At 47.7% G+C, this 22191-nt stretch overlaps 1 protein-coding gene and 1 long non-coding RNA gene across 2 annotated transcripts in view; one reads left to right on the top strand and one right to left on the bottom strand.

The window, feature by feature from the left end:
• LOC110402377 overlaps positions 1-8667 on the bottom strand; it is a 17807-nt gene extending 9140 nt beyond the window's left edge. Inside the window, exon 1 of the long non-coding RNA XR_002441060.1 lies at positions 8544-8667. This is a non-coding gene — a long non-coding RNA (uncharacterized LOC110402377). The remainder of the gene's footprint in view (positions 1-8543) is intronic.
• The window catches only part of NEGR1 (neuronal growth regulator 1), a 189398-nt gene extending 167207 nt beyond the window's left edge, over positions 1-22191 (top strand). Inside the window, exon 7 of the mRNA XM_021404395.1 lies at positions 1813-22191. Coding sequence (XP_021260070.1) covers positions 1813-1937 — 125 coding nt within the window. The 3' untranslated portion in view covers positions 1938-22191. The remainder of the gene's footprint in view (positions 1-1812) is intronic.

Here is a 22191-nt window from a genome sequence, read left to right as displayed (position 1 = left end):
CCGTGGGTTGGAGTCCATCCCCACACTCATGTCTGGGCCTCCTCCTCTTTCAGGATTCTTTCACATCAAGTCATGCCCCATCCCTGCAGACACCCAAGGTCAGGGGACAGGGCTCTGAGCACCTGGTGGAGCTGTGGGTGTCCCTGTTCATTGCAGGGAGTGGGACCAGATGGCCTTCAATGGTCCCCTTCCAGCTCAAATGATTCAGCCAGCTTAGGGAGCCCCAGCTCTCTGTTACTGACGCAAGTAGATGTATCTTTCCCCATTAATTCACCTAGCACCTTTGTGCTGAAACAATGCAGCTATGATTTAATAAGCTTTACAAACATAGTGATGGTTTATATGCAGGAAATCAGATTTACATAATTTTCCACTGGCTTTTAGAGCCACTGAAATTCAAATTATCTTTACTTGAGGAAACTCTTTTAATATGCTAAAACGAAATACCACCTACATTATGCTTGAGTTTGCTAGCTTGCTTTTTCCAAGGCATTAAATGTTGATTTGTCATGCCGGTTTATCACAGAAAGTTCCCTTTTTAATGAGAAGGGGAGGGAGCGCCTGGCCCTGTAGTTAGTCATGGCTGGAAGTCGTTGAGCGAACAAAAGGGGAAGCTTCAACATCTAGAATGAATTTGGTCGTTTTGCGTGGTTTCTTTGTGTACTGCCAGGTTGGGGCACCATGCTGCCTCTCTCTTGCTGCAGTTCAGCATCCACGGGCAGTTTCCCATCCTTGCTCTGGGCAGCTCGTGGGTCATTCTAACTCCATGCAGTAAATGAGACCTAGAACCCCTCCAGACTGTGCTCAGCTCTTCCACCTCTGGATGTTTCACACTGTTGTGATTCTGTGAAGGAGGCGGAGTGCTGATGAGTCAACACAACAAATTTTGCAGCTCAGATCTAAGTGCCACCTACACAACCGATGTCTGCTTGTGCAGGTGGCACTGGGTGTACGGCTCGCACAGCTTTTGTGTTTTGGAATAGTCCATAGCGTTGCAGTATCGAAGGCAAACACTGATACCAGCATTCAGCACTGTGGGTGGCAGTGGGTGTCAGGGCCTCGTGGACCCCAATTCCCCCTCACCTCAGTGCACTCTTGCTGCACACCTCTGCTTCTCGCCTCGTGTCCAGCCCTGACCTTGCCACTGCTGGTACTCCCAGCTGGGCAGGGGGTTCCCCATCATCCCTCTGGGATTTTGCAAGAACAGAAGCAATGGTTCCTGCTCGAGCCTCCTCCTGTGCCGCTGGGAGGGCCAGCAGCCCCCTGCTCACCATCATCTCGTGGCTCAACAATTTGCTTGACTCCGTGTGCATGCATTCACTGCAATATTTAATTAGGGATTTGAGAGAGGCTTCCTATTAAAGCAGGTAAATACCATCTCTTCAAACGGATTGACGATAAATATGCATCTCTTTGGCTAAGCAGAATGTTCAAGCTTTGGCTCCAAAAATTAAGCAGAGAACATGTTGTTGTCCAACAGAGCTAAATATTTTCCCCTCTTGTTGGTATTAGTGGAGATTTTAATGCTCAGTAACTTAAAAACAGATACATTATTCAGATGTTTAAACATGAAGCACTCATCTGATGTTAAGTGCTCGCGTTTTGAAGTGTTGGCATGAATAACGGGCCGTGCTCTGTAACACGGCGAGCACCGGCACTGCTGCTGGAGGGCTTGGCTGCCTCTGCCATGTCTCTCCTGTTTTCAGATGAACACTTTTGCTGGTCTAAATGTTACCGTAGAGGAATGAATTGTAAGCATCTGGGACTCGAGGGTGGGAATTGTCCCCTAACCCATTTCTCTTCTCTCCGCAGCTCCCAGTACGGCCCAGTACGGGATCACCGGGGACGCCGAGGTCCTGTTCTCCTGCTGGTACCTTGTGTTGACACTGTCCTCCCTCACCAGCATATTCTACCTGAAGAACATCATTCTGCACTGAGTGTAAAGAACCCTAAAAGGCTTTTAAGGATTCTCTGAAAGTGCTGATGACTGGATCTAATCTGGTAGAGTTTGTTAAAAGCAGCGTGGGATATAATCAGCAGTGCTTACGTGGGGGATGATCGCCTTCTGTAGAATTGCTCATTATGTAAATACTTTAATTCTACTCCTTTTTTGATTAGCTGCATTACCTTGTGAAGCAGTACACATTGTCCTTTTTTAAGACGTGAAAGCTCTGAAGTTACTTTTAGAGGGTATTAATTGTGATTTCATGTTTGTAATCTACAAGTTTTCAAAAGCATTCAGTCATGGTCTGCTGAACTGCAGACCGTAGTTTACAAAAAAAAAAAGGAGAATATTGCAGTAAAATGGGCTTCTTTAAGGCTGCAATACAACATTCAGTTCCCTTCTTAAATAACATTCTATCCACATGTACACAGGAACTTTTTTTCTTTTTTGATAAAAAAAAAAACAAATCAAATAATATTGCCTTCAAAATACTTCTTCAGAATATTACACATATCTAGATTTTCTTCCAGCATGATATTCAGGTTTCAAGAATGAGCCTTGTATTATAACTGCCTTGTGCAGTACTGCTTTTTGGTTTCTTCCTTTTTCCTGCAAATTCAGCATGGGTGTGCCTTCATAAAAACACTATTTTCCTCTTCCTCTCCAACAAATCTGGAATGTGCTTTGGGAAATGCTACAGCATCCTTTTGAGCATAACCAATCTCTATCTGAGGACGAAGGTGCTATTGGCTAAGGAGAACACCTCCTCTCCCATCTCCAGTGGGTAATGGAACTGCTTCAGACGTAGATTTTTAGGCAATCAGACGAGGATAGCACCGATTCCTTTTTCTTTTTCCCCCTACTAAGCGGTGGACGATCTGCATTAAAAACTAGTGTTCCCATTACAAAAGAGAACGCAAATTGTTTTGAGGCATCTTTTGAATGTAAGAAGGCTTCCCGTAGTCATTCTAAATCAGAATTCCTAAGTGGTTGTAAATGTAAGAAGCTGAATCATCCCTTTTGTATTACTGGCAAAAATATTATGTGAATTGGTATTTTTCTTGCACTTAATTTTGTACTGGTTTGGCTAATTTAGCAATGATAAAGGATGCTTTTAAGTATTAGATATCTGAAAATACATAAAGTATCGAGCAGAATTTTATATATATACGTATATATATATAAAATACAGATATATATTAAAACGAGGTTGCTCCAATAACCGTACTGAAGTGCATGCTGCCGTCAATGATGCATCTACAGCCAGGACTTTGTTCCTGATGTACAGACACTGTACAAATAGCTTACCGCAGCAGTTTAGTCGTCATACACGATCTCCTAGGACTGCAGTCTATCAAGATAAGACTCTCATTAAACTCAATGAAGGATCGAGTTTCAAAAGAGCACGTAACATCACTATTTTTTCGAAGCAGCCCCATACTACATCGCTGCAAAATGTTGCTGCAGTTTACAGCTGAATTTAAAAATGCCATCCTTGTCAATTGCTGGGACGTGACTGTGTCCAACAGCCTTTGAACACAACATCTCCTATTGACCCCAGTAGATGCTGATGTGCTTAAAAAAAACCAACAGCTGACGACATGAATAATAAAGCCATTATGTAAGTAAGTACTGCATTCCCTCTCCTAACGATAAGGTCTGTGGCTAGCAATACCAGATGAGTGCTGTGCAAATGCAGCAGTTCCAAATACCCCCGTTTCTGAAAAGGCAAATTCTGAGTTTGGTTGGTCTCACTGTGTACTGTCCCATGCTAACGTGCAGACGCAATGTGTGGTGAACCTGTTGCAGTTACTGATGAACCCAGAGGCAGGGTACAAAGTGCCGTATTCTGGAGTCAACACATTTCAATAAAATGTCCCAGGTCTGCTTGTGTTCAGTGACAGGTTGTACTGCTTCTATCATGTTGTTTGCAGCTGTGTGCTGAGCAGTGGCCATTTTCAGAACTGTGGCATTTTTGTAAATCCTTGAATAACATGACCAAATTCATTCTTGAAGGAAACGGTTTAAAGCCAACTCAAATTAGACTCCACACGGTCCTTATATTCAGCTCTCCTTTGTATTGCAGCTTTAAAGTGCTATATTTTAGAATCCGTTCGTTGGAAACAGTGGTGCTGCAGAAAGTATCACATCAGTGCAGTCTTGTGAAGAAAGCAAAGGGGTGTGCGTTACCCAGCCCACCTGCTGCTCCTCGTGTGAATCTGAGATGGGGCTGTGCTGGGGCTGGGTTAAATTGGGCATTTCCATTACGATTTCATTTCGGTGATTACTGACACCTGGAACCTAATGATCCCAGCAACAGAAGGGAATGGACGGCAGCTTTCTTAAACATGAAGGAAAGGAGGTGTTGACTGCTGGCAGGCGTAGAGCCACTGGGTTACAGGGACAAGGCTTTCAGTCCCATCTCTGAGTTTTCCCTTACATTTGTGAGTACGCTGTTGTTGTCAATTCCAAAAAGGAGAGGAGCCCACGAAGGTTTCTGGGGGCTGGTAGTGGTTTGTCAGGCAGAGGAGCTGTGTGCTCGGCAGTGCAGGGGCTCACTGTGCCAGCGGAGCCAGTGCTCGGTGTGCAGCCAGCACAGGGCACGGGTGCTCAGCTTCGAGCACCTGCCCCGAAGGACATGGCACGTGAAGTGAAACTAGCTCAGGTTTTGGCAGGATCGGAGCTCGAAGCAGCATCGATCTGATAAAGAACCTCGGCTCTGCGGTTAATCCGTCCTGTGTGCATAATGAATTGTGAGGTTTGGGACTTGCTGGGACGTTCTTCCAGCACGGGCAGCTGCAATCTGAAGGCCGAGGTGCTGGGCAGAGCCCATTCACTCTGTAGTTTGTGGGCTGCGTTTGGTTTAGGCAGCCGTCGGACGGTGCGTTCTGTGCTTCTTGGAATGGTTGACCCATGCTGTTCATGTCTGTTGGTCAAGTAATATTCTATTTATTCCCACCTTTAAAACGTGAAAAATAAACGGCTGAGCTCCAAGCAGTAAAACTGAATATGTATGTTAAGATCACTGTCTGCGTTGGAAACCCCGAGATCTGTAATGCCATAAGTTCCTACTCGTGCGATAACTCAGGTCTGCTAATTACCATTGCGTCGGTGACGTCAGCAGCAGCGATGCTCTAACGGTAGCGTTGCTGATCAGGATGTTATTCTGTTTAGTCTGTTACCGAATTAAAGGATATCTATCTATCTCGTAACTTCTTGAACAAATGCCATTTCTCCAGGCTTACAACTTGGCAGGAAGCGTATTCATCATTGCTAAACAGCTTTTTTTTAAACTTTGCGATAGATCTATTTTTTTTAGAAACCGTGCTGTTTTTTAAGATACAGGGGTGTTAAACACCGCCACCAGGAGAAGCTGCTTTTTTGCACATTTTCAAAGTTGTTAGCATTCTAGACCAACAATGGTAAATGTGACGCTTACCAAAATCTCTTCTTATTCCACGTAAGTGTGTTCTAAAGAATGTGTATACCAAAATACGTATTTACATGGATGAACAATATGCCTTAAAGTCTCAGTGTGCATTTACTTCCAGGGCTGGACCAGATTTATGCCCGGTCTGGAGGTAAATAATCCATACTTCATAGCCTGCCATGGGAGAGCTCATTTCTTCAAAGGAAAAAAAAAAAAAAAAAAAAGAAAGGGGAAAAAAAAAAAGCAAACAAGGAAAATTCAGTTTCTTTTCAAAGAACCTTAACGCATTTCAAAATTCTTGCATAATCTGACATACGTGAGGAAGTTCAGGAAAGGGGTGAAGCTTTAGCTCTAGCCCCAGCAGTGAGCAGCCTGTTCGTAGTGTTATGCCAGCACCAGGCACTGCCATAGAGACCTCGTTCCTGTGCCAAGGCCAGAGGCAGCCCTGTCCCTGTCCCCAGCCCTGTCCCTGTCCCTGTCCCCAGCCCCATCATGGCCAAGCTGCCAAGTCAGCACAGCCTGTCCTCCTCCTGTGCCCACCCCAGAGACCAGCACGCCCATAGCCCCCAGCTGTGCCACAGCAGAGAAAAGAAAATCCTTAAACACCATAAATTATTAAAAAAAAAAAAAATCTCATAAATGAGAAATATAAATTCTTCATTCAGCCTTAACAGAGAGCAGATAAATAGTTGGAAGGAGGAATTTACTTTGCATGCGTGTTGATGCAGTGAACACGCTCAAGCTGGGTTGGCTCCAGCTTTCGGTCGTGCCTGGTGTTCCTCACTGAGCAGGGAGGGAAGGGAGGGGCTCGGGACAGCCAGGCTGGATTCTCAGGGACTGCTGCTCTGAAATTGTCCCTCAGCAAAGGCAGGGAGACCTCACCTTCAGCACTGAGCCAACACCAGTTTGCTCCTACAGCTTTCCGCCAACATTTAGGCCTCATTCTTGAAGAGCTCAGAGGTTCCTTTATGTTAGAAAATCTTTATGTTAAGAATTGCAGACATCGCCGTATTTTCACATCCCATAACCTTAGTTTCCAGCCCTCTGTCCTTTAAAGAACACGGAGCTTTCCTGTCAGCTGGTGGGATTGAATCTGTACTGTAGGACAAGCTGCAGGGCTGATCTGCCGGCCTCTGGGTGCTGGCCTGCCTCCTGCTGAGGTCATGGGGCCATCGGGCTGTCATGCCATCACGTCATCAGGACATCAAGCCATCGGGTAGTCAGGCCTCATGGCATCAGACCTCAGTCCATCGGGCCATTAGGCCACCGGGTGATGAGCCATCATGGCACTGGGTCACCAGGTCACCGTGCCATCAGGCCGTGAGGCCGTAAGGCCGTCGGGTCAGCGCGCCGTGGGCAGCAGAGCAGCTGCCCAGGGATGTGCCAGCTCTGCTGGCCCTCAGCCGGTGTCCTGGTGGCTGTGGGCTGCCCGGTGATCCTGCAGGGCTCCCTCTGACCCATGCCACCCCATCCCTGGGAGAGGAGAGGTGAGGTGCAGCAGGGACCTTCCCTGTGCTGCTGCTCAGGCAGACCGGGGCCCTTGGCTCTCCAATGGGAGCACCTTCGAACCAGACTGCAAGCAGTAATGCAAAGTACCACAGCTGAAAGTCATCTTACTTGTGGTCACTTTGATCACCTGGTAGCTCCTCACATGGCCTCTGTGGCCCCTGTGCCACCAAGTAAACCCGAGCCCCATTAGCAGAACAAATTACACGTGTGCAGCAAGCCAGAATTTGGTGAGGAGGGGACGTGAGCACGAGCCAGTGTTGTGCTGCTGCTGCAGACACAGGAATTTCCCCTCTTATCTTCCAAATATGAAAGTATTCATTATTCCTCCAAACTGTTTTTTTTTTGTGCTGCCAGATAGAAAATGCCTGTAATGATGATATATATCATATCTGGTATCTAGAGGGTGAAATTTCTTCTCTCCTAACGCACATCCATCCTTCTCTTTATTATTTTTCAGCCAAAACCAAAACACAATTCGCACATTACGTGATGCAATTTATGTGCAATAACACCAGCTTTTCCACTTATCAAAACCATTATAGTCATAAGCACATAACTCCCATTAACCCCAGTGACAGCAACTTAAATGTGAACCACAAGTGAGAATAAACCTTAAAGACATCATTTAACAGCAGCAGCCTTGTTTTCTGGTACGTGTCTAATGGCGAGAGGGAGGCTCATTTCTTACTCCCTGCACCTTTTTGGTTTTTCCTCCTCATGGAAAGTGCCCTTTCCCTACCTGCAGGGCGGTCGGTTCGGTTTGGAGGTGCGGTGGTCGGGATGTGCTTTGTGCTCAGGAGCATCACCTCGGGTAGCAGTGCCCAGCGGTGGCTGGACAGCCCACGCCGTGCTAACGAGGCAGCTCCTCGCTGCAAGTCAGGCTCTGCAGCAGCTACAGGAGGTAGCACGGTTCATTAGGCTACAACAGCTTAAAGATGTTAAAGGGACTGGTTTTCCTCTCTCATTTAAGTGCGTTGGCTTGCTCTTCCGTGGGACTTTGAATTCACTGTTTTCTTCATTAACTTTGACCTTTTTACATCTATTACAGTAAGAAAAAAATAGAGTTCACTTTAGAGCAAGCTACTGCAAACTCGCTTCGCCCGGGCTTCTACAAAGCCTGGCACAGGAAAGCCACTGTTTCCTCTACTGAAAGGATTTCAGGTTAGGGATCCTAAGCTGCTCTAAGTTGGTACTCGGTTACTCTCAGCTGGGCACGGGCCCCTTTCAGCTGGTGCCTATGGGCAGCAGAACACAGAGGGGCACACCAGGCTGCCAGGGCAGCTGCCATTCGTTGTGGGATATTTGTGTAAATCAGAAATAGCTGAAGACATGGCCATGGGCTTTAGCCATAGGTAAGCAACAAGCCCAGTTAAAGAGAGCGATGGTCCCAGTCCTCCCTCCTCCAGCTCTCCCCAGACAATCTTTACCAACCCAGCGTGGCTTAGTTCTACGGGCTGCAAACATCAATGCTGTGACAGTAACGGGAAGCATTTCCCCTTTGCTTTCCAGCCCAGTCCAGCCCCACTGTGCTGCTGGGACACTCAGCTCTTCCCAAGCATTGTCTTTTTCTCTTTTTTGCTGCAAACCAAGGAGCGGTGTGCTGCTCTGCTGCCCATGCATCCCATCTCGACAAGGTTTGCTTCCCACGTTACTTGTTACCTGAGCAGGGCCAGCGCTGGGGGGTGCAGCTTCGCCTCCCTGGCTGTGAAATACGTGGTGGAAGTGCACCCAAGCTTCGGCACCATCTCCCTGTTGTCCCTGGAGTCCGGATGGGCGTCCCAGCCTTTGTCTCAGTGCCTTACACACCTCCTGCAGGGCAGCAGGGGAGGGCCCCGCCAGCGAGCGCCGCGTTCGTCCTTCGCCGTTTAAAATGCGTTCATTTTTCTGACAGACTGTGATCTTGAGATCGTTTTTTCTCGCTTCTTCATCACGCGGGTGGCTGTGAGAAGTAATTATTTTAGCATATGGTGAGATGTGCAATTATTACCGCTAGGCTCTTCGTCAAAGACAATCTGCTTTAGCGCGGCCCTCCCGTGAGCGCCGGCGACACGGGGCTCGGTCAATTCCGGCACAGGAAGAGGCAGCCCCCCCCCGACAAGTTCTTAATTTCTAATTCCTCCCAAAAGCCCTGACACTGTTGTTAATGGCAAATAATAACGGTCACGGGATGGAGCCTTAAAATGAATCACCATAGCTAGATGTCATGGGCTATTAATTGAATAATTGCTTGGAGTTATTGCATTCGTGATTTTGGTGATGAAGGCATTTTATCTATAGTTAACGCTCACGCTCTCAGCAAACCTGTGACTTGTGAAAAGCGCCTTAATGTTCCAATAAATCCCAGCTCCCATGGCAGGATCCCCCCGGGGGCAGCAGGGTGGGTCCCTGCAGTGTGACAGCCCGTGGCACCAGGCAGGGTGAGAGCCACAGATGGGGCAGTAGGGAACAGACACCACAGGCTGTGTTTGCTAAAGGCAGGGAGACAGCACGCTCAAAGGAAAGCCAGGCCACGTGGAGCTCCCGGAGCAGCCCTGCCCTTCCTGCTGCCCGGGCGGTGGGAGCCCCGGTGCCGGTCCGAGCTCTCAGGTGGCACGCTGTGGATCTGTGTCCCGGGGGGGCCGGTGCTCCCCACGCACAGCTCCCGGCTCTAAGTCAGCAGCAAATATGCAAATGCACTCAGAGGAGCACTCCCGCAGATGTTCTTATTTAAAACAACCTGAACCCACCTAAAGTAATAACCCAAAACTGCCTCACCGCTCCCATACGTTCTGAGTCACTGCTGCAGAATACCACAGGAATATTATTTTTTATAAGAGTGAACCATTTGCTAAATAAGCCACCTGTTAAATAAACACTCCCTCTCTCCAAATATCGCTGTTTTGTTTTCCAGACTATGCACAATCTGGATTTATTTTAGATGAGAAAAGATAATCACTTAAGAAAAAACCCTGTATTTTGACTATTTGAAACCATCCATCTTGTGTGCACATCTGCTCCTCCACGAGCTGGCAGAGCGCTTACATTAACGAGAATCATCGTTCCTTATTCAGCCGGGAGCTAATGAACTTCTATCATCAGACCATGGCAGTCACCATTTATTTTAACTTCTCCAAGCCTTGAGTTGTTTCCTATCTGCCTGGCCTGGCTCGCCAAGGGCAGTGTCTTCTCACGAGGACAATCACTGAGCTGAGGACAGAGGCCAGCTCCAGTCTCACTGCACTGTCACCTTTCCCACGCTTCTAAAGCCACGCTGAGCATCACCCCACCTCCAGCAGCACGGCTCTTGCTGCTGAGTTCCCTGCCCCACAGCCACATGCACTCAGCTCCAGCTGCAGGGGGTTCACGCAGGCAAGGTTCAGCATTTGCTTTTGAGGGCTTCTCGCCAACCTAAGGGTCAGGGTCCGTCCGGGTCCCAAAAGCCACGGCCGCAGAACGGCCCCCCTGGGCGCTGCAGTGTTCCTCCCTTGTCCCAGAGGTGGGAGAGCAGCACTTGCAGACTGGCCGTGAGGAGCTCCACGCATCCCTTGTGCGTGCGGACGTTAGCGGGGATTTCAGACGGCTTTGGCAGCTTGTGCGTCCCCGGGTCTGCAATTAACAGCTTATCGCAAGTAATTACGCGGCACAGAGAGAGGCTTGCAGCTCGGGTGTGAGCCCTCACCCACAGCGAGCACAACGTCCCCCTATGCTGCTGAGAGCACTGCTGCTCGCTGCTCTCCTCCGACACGCAGCACTGCAGCCTCCCAGCCAGCAGCCCTCTCCTCCGGGCTCGGAGCTCAGCAGCCACGGGCTCGCCGATGTCTGTCAAGCACTAAATCACTTTGTGACTTTTTCCCGAGCGCTTCCATGCGTCTTGACTCTAATGCAAAACCTTAGAAGATTTCGCAAAGCCTGTACTACTCATTTCCCTTCAAGTGCAGCTCACAAATTAATGGTGCCTGTTAATTAGGCAGCTAAACCCGAAGGAGAAAAGAAAACCCTAAGGAGAAAAAAAAGTAATGCTTCTCATTTGAAGGTGCTGTGCTGCAAAAGGCGTTAAAGACTTGAGCCAGATTTTAATAACTAAGAGACGCTTTAATTAGAGTTGACATATGAACCGAGTACGTGTGCCGTGCCCAGCGTGGGCTTACATACGTGTGTAGCCTGCATAGAGATGTGTGGCTTACGCACACATGGGTGAGCGGAGCCCAAAGAGGCTGCCAGCCTTCGAACCTCTGTGCTCTTTGATGCTTTGCAGAGAGGAAGATTTTGCATACCTGAGTCTCCCTTACTTTAGCAGCACTAGTGCAAAAAAAAAAGTTGATTTGGAATTATTGCAGCTGCTGTTAGAAAAAAAAGAAAAAAAAAAGGAAAAAAGTTGCATCCATTTAGGACAGACTCTTCCCTCCTCATCTCATCCTGTTCCGTACAGAAATCCAGGATTTGTTGCACTCAAAGAATAGACTTCAAATTTCTATACTCACGTCAGGGCAGCATTAAATATTAAAGCAAGATATTAAAATTTCAGAGAGCCTAAATTAAACCTGAGGTATTCAAAAATAAGTGTTCCTGCATATTTAATACTAGAGATCTCGTAATTAACTTTAGAAATCTCTCATATTAAGAAAATGAGGAGCTGCCTAAAAACCAGTGACCACGGCTGTGACCTTCCAGGCACACGCTGGGTTTGCTATAGAGGAGGCACCGATTTGTGAGCAGGAGGAGGAGGCTGGAAGCAAAGTAAGCCAGGGTGGATGGGGTTTGTATGTCCATGGCAGGAGGTCTTCACTGCCCATGGAGTGGGTATGGGTTAAGCCCAGTCCTTAGCAGGCTGCTTGCCCAGCTGAGCAGTGCCCTGGCACAGGGCATCGGGGCATTTTTTCTCCCTTCACCTGAGTTCCCGGGGCTGTGAAATAGCTCTAGTAATCACACGGCTCCTCGAGATTTAAAGCCTTATTTAAGCACCTGAATTTATTCTAACGTTTTTGTCCCACGTGCACTGTTGTAAATGAGAAGTTGCTTTCAATCAATGGTATGCCAAATTTTTAGGTCTCTCCAAGGATTTGAGCATAGCAAACAAGGACAGTGACTTACAGCACAGCCTGCACGTGGCCACGAGTCCTGCAGGTACCAGCAGCAGCAGCCAGCTCCTACACTGTGTGCTGAGCCTGCGGGCTGAGTGGTAGTGCCCCTGCTTAAAGCTGCGTAACTAAGAGTACTCAATTAGCAGAGACTGCACCCTGGCTCATGAACACTGGGCTCTGTGTCTGTGGAAATCAAGTAGAGATCGCCAAAACCCCTCCCACGGTAGAACATAGCCCTGTGACAACGGGCAAGCTCGAGGTTACGGACGCTGATTTAACACTGACAGTTTGTCCAGGCAAAGTAAATACACATTTTATGTGCCTATACAAAAGCCGCTCCACTATTGTGGCAAAAGGAGTCATCACCTTTGTCAGTGGTGCCACCAAATGACTGCCACGTGTCACACAGCAGCTGGCACTCGTCTCTGCGGGCAGGGTGGGCAGTGACACAGCACTCCAGCAGCATCCCCTGGTGCAGGGCTCCCAGCAGCACCCTGGGGACCCAGGCCCAGCCCACACTGCAGCACACCTGCGGGCTGCGATTTGTTAGGACGGCCGCCAACTTGCGGTACTCGATGTTGGAGGGTCGCTCAGTACAATAGCAAAGCACTCGTTTCCAGCAGAATGTCAGATTACGGATGGAGGGAAAGAGAAGGGGCTTGGAGAGATAAAACCATATACTGACAAAACAATAAAGGAAAAATCAATCTTTATGACAGATGAGAGGGGAGATTTACAGTGTAATCAAGAAAGCACAAAGAGATTCATGGCTTGCCAGAATGGTATCCAGGCAGCACTATTCTATAGACGGCAACACAATCGCGCCGCCAGATCTGTTTGCGTGTTTCCGAACAAATCTCTCCGCGCGTTCTGTTGGAGTGGGCACTACAGGCGTGGATCTTGGTGCTCCGTCTGCACGGCGTGCCTCTCCGTGCACCGCGTGTGATGCTCCCAATCCTCGCGCTGTTCCGATGCAATCATGCACCGCGGCAATGGCTGGAGATAAGGAGCTGCCCGGAGGGAGAGGCAGCGCCACGCGGCTCCTCCTCGCACAGCCAGAGCAGCAATTAGCGTGGAAACCAAGGCAGCCCTGCTCTGCTAATGAGCTTCTGGCTGTCGGGCCATTGTCTTAATTTCTAGGCAGTTGGATAAAATATCTTCTAGATAGATAGGATCAAAATGGCCGCTCAGCTAGAGTCCAAAGGAATCCTGATCTACGAGTTTAATACCATGTAAAGCTTAACGTATACTTCAGCCTGAACCGGTTCAGATTGCCTGGCATTTTTTATATAAAAAGCAAGAATCACACAGCGAGACCCCGAGGCGATTTAATCGTCAGATGCAGCAATGGAAAAACAAACTTTTTTTTTTCTCTCTCTGCAGAGCCTCTCCTGCCCTGTGGTGGCCACCCAGGCCTCCAGGGTCCGTTCCCTCCCCTCCAGCAAACCAGAGGTGCTGGGCCATGGGCGCTCTGCTGGGCCACAGGCTGTGCCCACAGGGGTGGACCTGCCCTGCTGTGCTCACCCCCACCCTGGGACCAGCAGCAGGCACTGGCTGGGAGCTGTCAGCAGTGCAGCAGAGCCCAGGGCCTGCCAGGCCTTGGTCCGGTCGGTGCAGCTCGCTCCCCTGCTTGGCGTGGCATTCAGGCCCCAGCCAGGCCACCTGCTGCCACCGCTCCGCACTTTCCTTGCATCTTGTCCTTGCGCTCATAATCAGCTCAGGGCTCGTGGTAACAACAACGAGAACAAAATCAGCACCGAGATAGGCAGACAAGCTCAGACCCAGCCGGGAAAACCGTGATGCTGAGTCTTTTTTTCCCCAACATCTCTCAAAACATCTCAGAGGAGGGTGTCAAGTGCAGATCCACCGGGAATCTGCAAACCCAGGCAACATGCAATTGCAAAACAAGGCATGCACAGGGGTTAAACACACAGACCAGTCTGTAGCGTGGATATAGGTTTGTAGACACTCTCACCCTGTCAATTATTTAAAGAACAGCCGATGTAGAGCACCACAGCAGAACAAGTTAGAGCAGAGACCCAGCAGACTGGTGGTGAGTCTCCCTACCATTCCCACCAACGACATCACCAGAGAGCCCTGGCTTTAACAGAATGACACAAGTTACGTGGATGTCCACAAAATCATTCATGCAGTACTCTGACAAAGCACAGCATGGCACACAGGATAGAAACAACTATGATACCAGATACATTGTTTACATATGGTGGGGAATTAATTCATCCTCCATGAAGCCCTGCATCGCAGTAGCAATAGATCAGTTGACTGATAAAGGCAGCAGCACTGAAAATTATGAGATCTTTTGGCCTACTGCCTTGGTCAGGAAAATGACAGAGATTGGGAACTGCATCACGCTCTTCCTTGGTCTCTCCCTGCTTTGCTCCATTGAGGCCTTGGTTAGCTCCTGCTGTCTTTGTGTTTAGAAAGTCAGGAGCAGAAATGCGAGCAGAGGAAAACCTTGAAGGCATCAGGTTGACACCACACTGCTGCAAGTAACAGCTGACTGACTGTAATCCTTCATTTTCCCAAGAGAGTTTCAAAACAATGAACTTATGATTTTCAAGCCAAGCCATTTGTTTATGTCCTTTTCTCCCTCGTTCTCAGATGGTGGGCAACCAGAATTCTATTTCGCACCAAGTTCTCTGGCAGTATTCATCCATAATCATCAACAAAATAAGTTAATATATGTAGGCGACTATAATGACAGTAAATGCAGTGTAGGAGGGATAATATGTGCTTCATTGTCAATGCTCACATGCTGAATTAAATACTCTATTCTGGTCAAACGCTAACACATTCCTTGAGCACTTCTCCATAAACACGTTTTTTAAATGCGGTAGAATACAGAAGTGATATGAATAATATATTGAAATAATCTGATACACGCGAGTTTAAGCAGCGGTGTTTTTCTGCAGCGTGTCGCTTGGTACTCACACTGGCATGAGCTGCATGAAAAAAGTCTTCATGATAATATGAGTTCAGCCCTGTGTCGAGTACACCCATCAGGACCACGGTAGCATCAGCCCTCATCTGTAAAGGACATGTTCTTTTCACAGTGGGTTTGGCCACTGAGCATCGCCTCAGCTTCGAGCGCCGGTAGCTATTGATTATTCCTCTTCTCTGATATACTTGAGACTTTCCCTCTTCTGGTTCGCATCGCAGCCATGGGGCAGGAAGCTGAGGGGTGTGATGCTGTGTTGATGCCTTGAGCATGAGCGCCGCAGGCCTCGCACATCTGGCTGATGCTTTAATTACTCTGCTAATACAGGGAGGGCTTTAAGAAGCAGTAAGCAGCAGCACCCTGAATTAATGCCTTGCTTCTCTACTGTCTGTTCTTCACAAAGATATTTTCCTTAGCAATCCAGAGCTAAAGGCTTAGTACACTACCATGTGGTAAGACAACTTAAAAGAATAAATAGGTTCCGCAACACAAAGCTCAGTATTAAAAAGACGATGTGAGAATAGCGTCTAAACGGTGCCACCTATTTTAGAGCTGAAAACAGGCTCAGAAAAATCAAGGCAACTTTCAACAAGTAATGTAAGCTGGTTTTTAAGGTGATCCGTTAGAAACTATCAATCAGTTCTGGCTTTGTGCTGCATGGTGAACAGTGAAATTGGAATAAATAAAAGAATTTTGCTGCTCCCTGGCCCCAAAATGTCCCCAGCACCAACACTGGCTGTGAACCCTGTGTTGGGGCAGCAGCCCTGGCCTGGGGGTCCCAGCAGTGAGGAACAGAGGGGGCAATGTCTCTGGGGGACAGAATGATCCATCGGAGCCCTCTGAGACAGGACGTAGGTGATATTTTCACTACTGAGGGAACAGAGCTCTTTTTTCATCCTTCTTTCCAAGGAGATCTCCGCCTTCTAGGCAGAGACCCATTGGCAATCGATAGCTCCAGGAGCTGTCAGTGAGTTGCTCTATGCAGTATAAAGACTGGGTCAAAATGCTCTATATTTAAAAAAAAAAATAAAATCATCACACATGGCCAGTTCCAGCGTGTTGGTGGATTTCCATTGATCCTGTGACTAATGCCCAAAGAATTCTGACTGTTTCAAGGGTGCTTACTCATAATTATAAACTTCCACTTTACTTGCAAAGTACGTCACACATAATTGTGTATCCTTCCGATACCCCTTGGTCAGAAAAACGAACCAAGCACTAATCAGAAAGACCTGAAGCTGAATGCTTCACTAGCAGAGTTTGGAGATACAAAGCTACGGCAGTGCAGGTGTGCAGGATGCTTTGGAGTGCGGGGATGGGGAGCTGAGGTGCTGCAGGAGCCAGCGAGCACTGCCAGCCACAGACAGCCTTGCATTTTCCCATTTGTTTCACAATTAGCTCTCTTTTCAATCCAATGTCAGTACTTATTGTTTGAACTCTGATGGGCTGGTTTGCCAATTATCATCAATGTCTTTTGTGACGCAGCTTGCCCAGGCTTTTAAAGCACAATTACCAGCGTGTTTCAGCAGATAGGATGCCTGTGACATTTTCACATGCTGAAAATAAATACATAAAATATAACAAAACAAGACTTTTATTAGCAACGTACTTCTAGGAAGGAATATAAAATAGCCATTAGGAATCATTGGTCATTATGACAAGGAGGAAGATAGCTTTCTTCGGGATTTGATTTCTTTTTTCTCCTTAATGGGTACTCCCCTTTCACCATCACCAGCAGACAGTCTTGTCTATTAACATTTACTCGGCACTTATCACTTTTATATTTCTTCATAACCTCAGCAATTCAAATAACACTGCAGCTCCGCTCCTGAACCTTTACTTTGGGACACATGGATAACGACGTAGCACCCAAGATGTCCCCACCCTCACTGCCATCGCAGAAGTCGCCAGCTGGGGTCATTTGGCTAAGTCAATCCTGCACCCTATTCAAGGAAAACTATGTTTATACCTCATCCAAAAGGGTTTTGCAAAGTAGTTGTTGTTCGGTTTTTCATCTGCAAAATCCATTGTTCTGAGGCCCTCACGCAGACAGAGGTGTGCTGTGTCTGCACAGGGCAGCTCCTTCCAGCAGCAGCACCCCTGTGCCTGCAGGAGAGCTGAGCAGGGCTGTGCACAGCACCACTCCGTTCTGTGAGGGCAGAGCTAGAAGACAAGAGCTGTGCTAACAGGAGGCTCAGATGTGTCCTCTTAATACTCCTACACTGTATTTAATTGACACTCCGTGTGCAGTGCAAAATCAATTACAGTGCAACACCAGATTTAAATGCAATGTCAATCCAACTGCGGTTTGGTTTGCCCTCTGTGAGGCAGGGTCAGGCTCTGTTAGACAGGAACCAGGCAAGAACCAGCCCAGACTTTTCCAATTAAAACTGGAATGGCAAATTATTAAGAGGGGTCTGCACTATTTCTAACGGTGAAAAACAGATGTTGGATAGGATGAGTTCCATAATGACAGCCCAGAGCTGATCTCTAGGACAAGAGGAGTGACTTATGAATGCCCATGGATGCAGCACAGCTACCACTATCTGCTTTTTTCCTCTTTCCTGCAGAGCAGGTCTAACACATCACAGTACTTGGTGTTACACCCTGGGCCTACAATGTTTCTTATCTGTTAAACTGGCCACGTGAAGGGTTAGGGTGTGAAACTCGGATTCAAAGCAGAATCTTTCTCTTAGCATTTTAAAAGTTTTGCAGAGATAACCCAATCTTAGCCATGGAACACTGGCTCTTGGTTACATGGCTCTGGGAAAAAAAATCATAGCACCATAGAACAGTTTGTTAGAAAGGACTTCCAAAGGCCATCTGGTCCCACTCCCTGCAATGAGCAGGGGCACCCACAGCTCCACCAGGTGCGCAGAGCCCCATCTCCTGACCTTGGGTGTCTGCAAGGATGGGGCACCTCTGCCTCTCCAGGCACTGTTCAAATCCTCCAAGTAAATTGATGAGCAAGGTTCCTACCTGTTGTTCATGCCTCTCTTTCAAGTAATGAATACAGTCAGTGTGGGAACTGACTCGGGTTACAAAGCCAAACCTCGTTTCAAGCCACGTGCAGCAGCTTCATCATTTAAATACATTCTTGTGCAGTATACCTACGACAAATGATTTGCATCCCATGGCAAGTCTCAGTTTTTAGGCTAATGAACGGATATCTCACGCTCGCTGACTCGGGCCTTCCATCTCCCCAGCCCCACGCGTGCAGCTTTGTTCTGGCAGGTTTGATGCGTTTGCCCTTTACACCGCTGGCATTTGCTGCTTAATTACCAGGCGGGGCTGCAAAATGGGACCGCGGCATGCAGCCTGCGTGCAGCGAGATCTGGAAGTGCCGCGCAGCAGGATTCCTCTTGCATTTGTGAAATCACTCAGCAGAATTACAGCTTTTGCTGGCAAAGCTACTTATAAGCAAATAAGGTCAAAAAATCATTAAGGAGCCTGAAGGGAAAGCCTGGCATTATTCATCCGTTCAGAACATAAAGCTTCTGTGTCAACCGCGAGCAGTTACAGTAAACATTTGTACAGCACTTCACCTCCGTAGATGGGGTGAGCGCGGGGGAATTATTGCTGGTTGGTAATGTGATGGTTTCCCTGCGAACACCGAGCGAGGGGAGCAGGGGGGATGCTGCCACACAGCCCCGCCAGCAGCACACTGCTCCCTGCAGGGCCCTGGGCTGCAGCCTGCTGCTCCCCAGCCTTGGCATGAGCAAAAGGGGAGAATGGGAAACGAACAAGCACATGAAAGGAGCACCGTGCCGTTTCCATGGCCCTCTTACGTGCTGCATCCATTTTAGGTGCAGCTGACCAATGAAAAATGGTTTTCCATCTGTAGTATTATCTTAAGCGCGAAAAAAAATCTTTTTGCAAAAGACCAATATTCCTTTTATAGCACCAGTTACGGAAACTTGAGTGTTATTTAGCAAGTATAGAATCCATCCTTTCAAAAAGTGTATTTCAGTGGAACTTGCCAGGTGTAACGTTAGAACCAATGCCCGTATTAAAATAAATATGGAATCAAAAAGGTTGAATGCAAGTACAAATCCCTTTATCCTAAGACCAAAAGAAAGGAAGATCCAAGTTGGGGGCGTTTCAGTCACAGACCACATGGCAGAGGTGTGCTGGAGAGCAATCACGTTATTTTCTTAGTAGAATTCTTCTGTAGATCTGTACATAGTGAACATAATCTCTGAATTCTCTGTGAGAAAGCAGCTCTCCCTTTATTTAATGCTGGCTTCCCCGGGACAGCTGTTGTCCCCCGCCTTGAGCCTGGTGCTGGTGTTGTGCAGCAGGACTTGTCTCCTGGCAGCACATTCCTGATCCCAGCCGGGTTGTTCTGCAGAGCTGCTCTATGCTCATGTATGCGTCTACAGAGCTGTGCCTCTACTCAAGGGATGGACCACTTCATGGTTTGAGTGAAGTGAGCCATGCTGAGATGAGTACAACAGAAAGTGGAATCAGGCCCAGTGCATCTGCCTGTGAACTGCCCAGCATGGCATACCTTGGGCTTCCCATCTTGCTTCCGCTTTGCAGAAAGTGAGGTGGAACCATTACATTAAAAATATGAAACCAAATGCAAATCAGCCTGTGAACCAAGGAGCTTGAATCTCATTTGGGGGCACAGTAAAAGGGATGAGCTAATACGAAGCAAGTAGAAGATGCTTCCCCCCAGTCAACCTTATTGAATGAAGTACTTCCTAGTAGTCCAAAGAGAGGAAGCGTGCGCTGCACACTCGTGCTCAGACACAAGTCATGAATTTTAAAAAACACAGATAGGATTTCACGTATAGGAGTCATCCCACAAGCACACCTCAGCTATAAAAGAAGTCACCATTTTTACCTGGTGCCCAGAACTCAGTTCAGTTTAGATTGGGTACATTTGTCTGATAGTATTAATGGTCAGACCAAACAAAATCAGCCACCACAACACGCTCTTGATGAATTTCAGAACGGCAAACATTGAGCTAGGTAATAGCAAGTGTCGGCAAGTGATGCTGCACTTTACTCTAGAACAAATACAAGGTCATATCGATAAAAGAAAAGCCGACTCCAGCCCTTACTCGTGCACGGGCAGCTTTCCTGCAAATAAACTTGCATAAATCACAGTGAATCAAAGAGTATCGCTGAGTGCGACTTGGGAGCACTGCTGTACACGTGCCACTCACACCGTGTCGAACTCGGGTTCACATTATGGATGATACCCATCACACCGTTATCTGTCTTCTGCTGATGAAATTTGTGCTGTGAGTCAATGTACAGCATCCGTGTCAAAAGATCAGATATTGTATTTGTTTGTTTTCTAGCTTGCTTATAGCTGATAACAGCATAAGCCGAGCGAATCCAAGGAAAAATAATTCATCACAATACACTGGTCCCCCCCTGCACAGCTGCAGAGACATTCCCATCATGAGTGTGAGTCCAACTGCATCAAATTCTGCTTAAGCATCATCCATCAGCTGCACAGAGAGCACTTTCCTAAGGCTCCTGTAAGGCTGATGGAGCCGAGCATGCCGGCCGGAGCCCAGCCAGGTCAGCATTCCCCAGACGCCCACCACAAAGCCACCGTCCTGTTGCACTCCTGCCCCATGCCAGGCCCTGTGCCATGGGGATGTCCCTGCCCCACGCACCGGGGTCACCGCGGCCCCAGCTGCCACCCATGGATAAAGCCATCCCCACACAGTGACCCCACGGACAGCCCGAGGGGTCGCATCGCCTCTCCCTGTGCTCAGACTCCTTCTGTTAAGGATTGTATCTAATTCCAGAATCAGGTTATGGACTGCACGCCGTGTTATGATTAGAAAGTGATACATATAGATATATATAGAGTAACCTTTTTTAAGTCATTTCCAAATAGATCATCTCCAATACGACAGGACAGGGTGAGGGGTTTTGTTTTTAAACAAGCGCTTCACAGTCACTAAATTGAACGGATGCCTTATTTGTGAGGGTGGAAGGGATTTGGAGAAGCAGCCCCTGCTGCACAGGCAGCCACAGAGCCTTGCGGGATGGACAGTCCAGGCAGCAGGGCTGGAGGTCCCACAAGGAGCAGAAGAGCCTCAGCAGAACAGACAGGAAAGCTTTTTTTCCAAAGCCACTCGGTAACTGCCTTGTAACCTCACGTCTGTACCATGGTAGGAAAGAAATCACATCCATTAAGTTCCAGTGGGAGCTACTGGTGATAGGTGGACGGTTGGACTGGATGATCATGGAGGTCTTCTCCAACCTTGGTGATTCTTTGATTAAATGCTGGTCAGGTGAACTTCTCCCAGGATCAAAATATAGCGATGTTTTCTTTTTCTATTGTTTTTAATAAGTTTAACCTGAGGTCAACAGCGTCCCTAACACTCTCCAAAACTCAGCAACAGCCCATAGGGACGAGTATACTTATCTCCTGCATCTGTTCTCCAAATTAAATCAGAAAGTGCTTATAAAGGAACATTCCTGGCAGTCCCCAGGGAAGCTCTGCCAGAGACGTGCAGTGACAGCAATGCTCACTGCCGGGATCTCTGCAATGGGGCACGGCCAGAACCTTTCTTTTATTCCCCCTTTTGTATTGTACCAATTGTAAGGGAAACATCACGCCACCACAGGGATAAAATCTGGAGCACTGACGGCGAGACTCCGGTTGGTTTCAATGGATCCAGGCTTTCATTTTGGATGTCACTGTGCCGTGAGAGCAGGGACAGCCAGCATGCCGCAGCAGCAAGCAGCCGTGCCCTCCCATTGCAGCACCATTGGTGTTTGCTCTGGTGCTGGGAACACGGTGCGAGGGCATGTTAGTGGCAGACGTGAATGCAAAGGCAGAGTCCGTGTGCCATTAACACACCACTGACCTGCAGTGCTTGCAGTAAAGAACCACGTGGAACTACAGCCAAATCCAACAAGCCCAAACTTTAGCACTGCACGGCATCTTACGACACACGCAGTGTTTCCAGTAGCAACAGACGACGAGATGTGGGGGCTGCAGCCTAGTAGGACATACCCGTGTTTCTCGCTTCTATGTACTATTTTGTATGGGTTAGAGAAGATGGCCTCTGTCGTGCATTGTTTGTGAAATGTTTCTTATCCCAGAGAGGTGTACGATGTAAAATACGTCAGTGAAAAGTGTATATTTTATGTGAGAGGAAAATACATTTTAATAAAGGTAAAGCTTTGTTAGCTGTAAAAAATGGCAACTGTTCAAGTGTACAGTAACTTCTTACTAATGTACGAAAATCTGTGATATTTTTGATTTGATTGTATTTGTATTGCCCAAATAAAACATTTTGGCTGTATTGTT

The sequence above is a fragment of the Numida meleagris genome, chromosome 7 (assembly GCF_002078875.1).
Source record: "Numida meleagris isolate 19003 breed g44 Domestic line chromosome 7, NumMel1.0, whole genome shotgun sequence".
Taxonomy (NCBI): domain Eukaryota; kingdom Metazoa; phylum Chordata; class Aves; order Galliformes; family Numididae; genus Numida; species Numida meleagris.
Note: the sequence above shows the minus strand (reverse complement) of the source record. Positions and strands in the feature narration are given on the sequence as shown.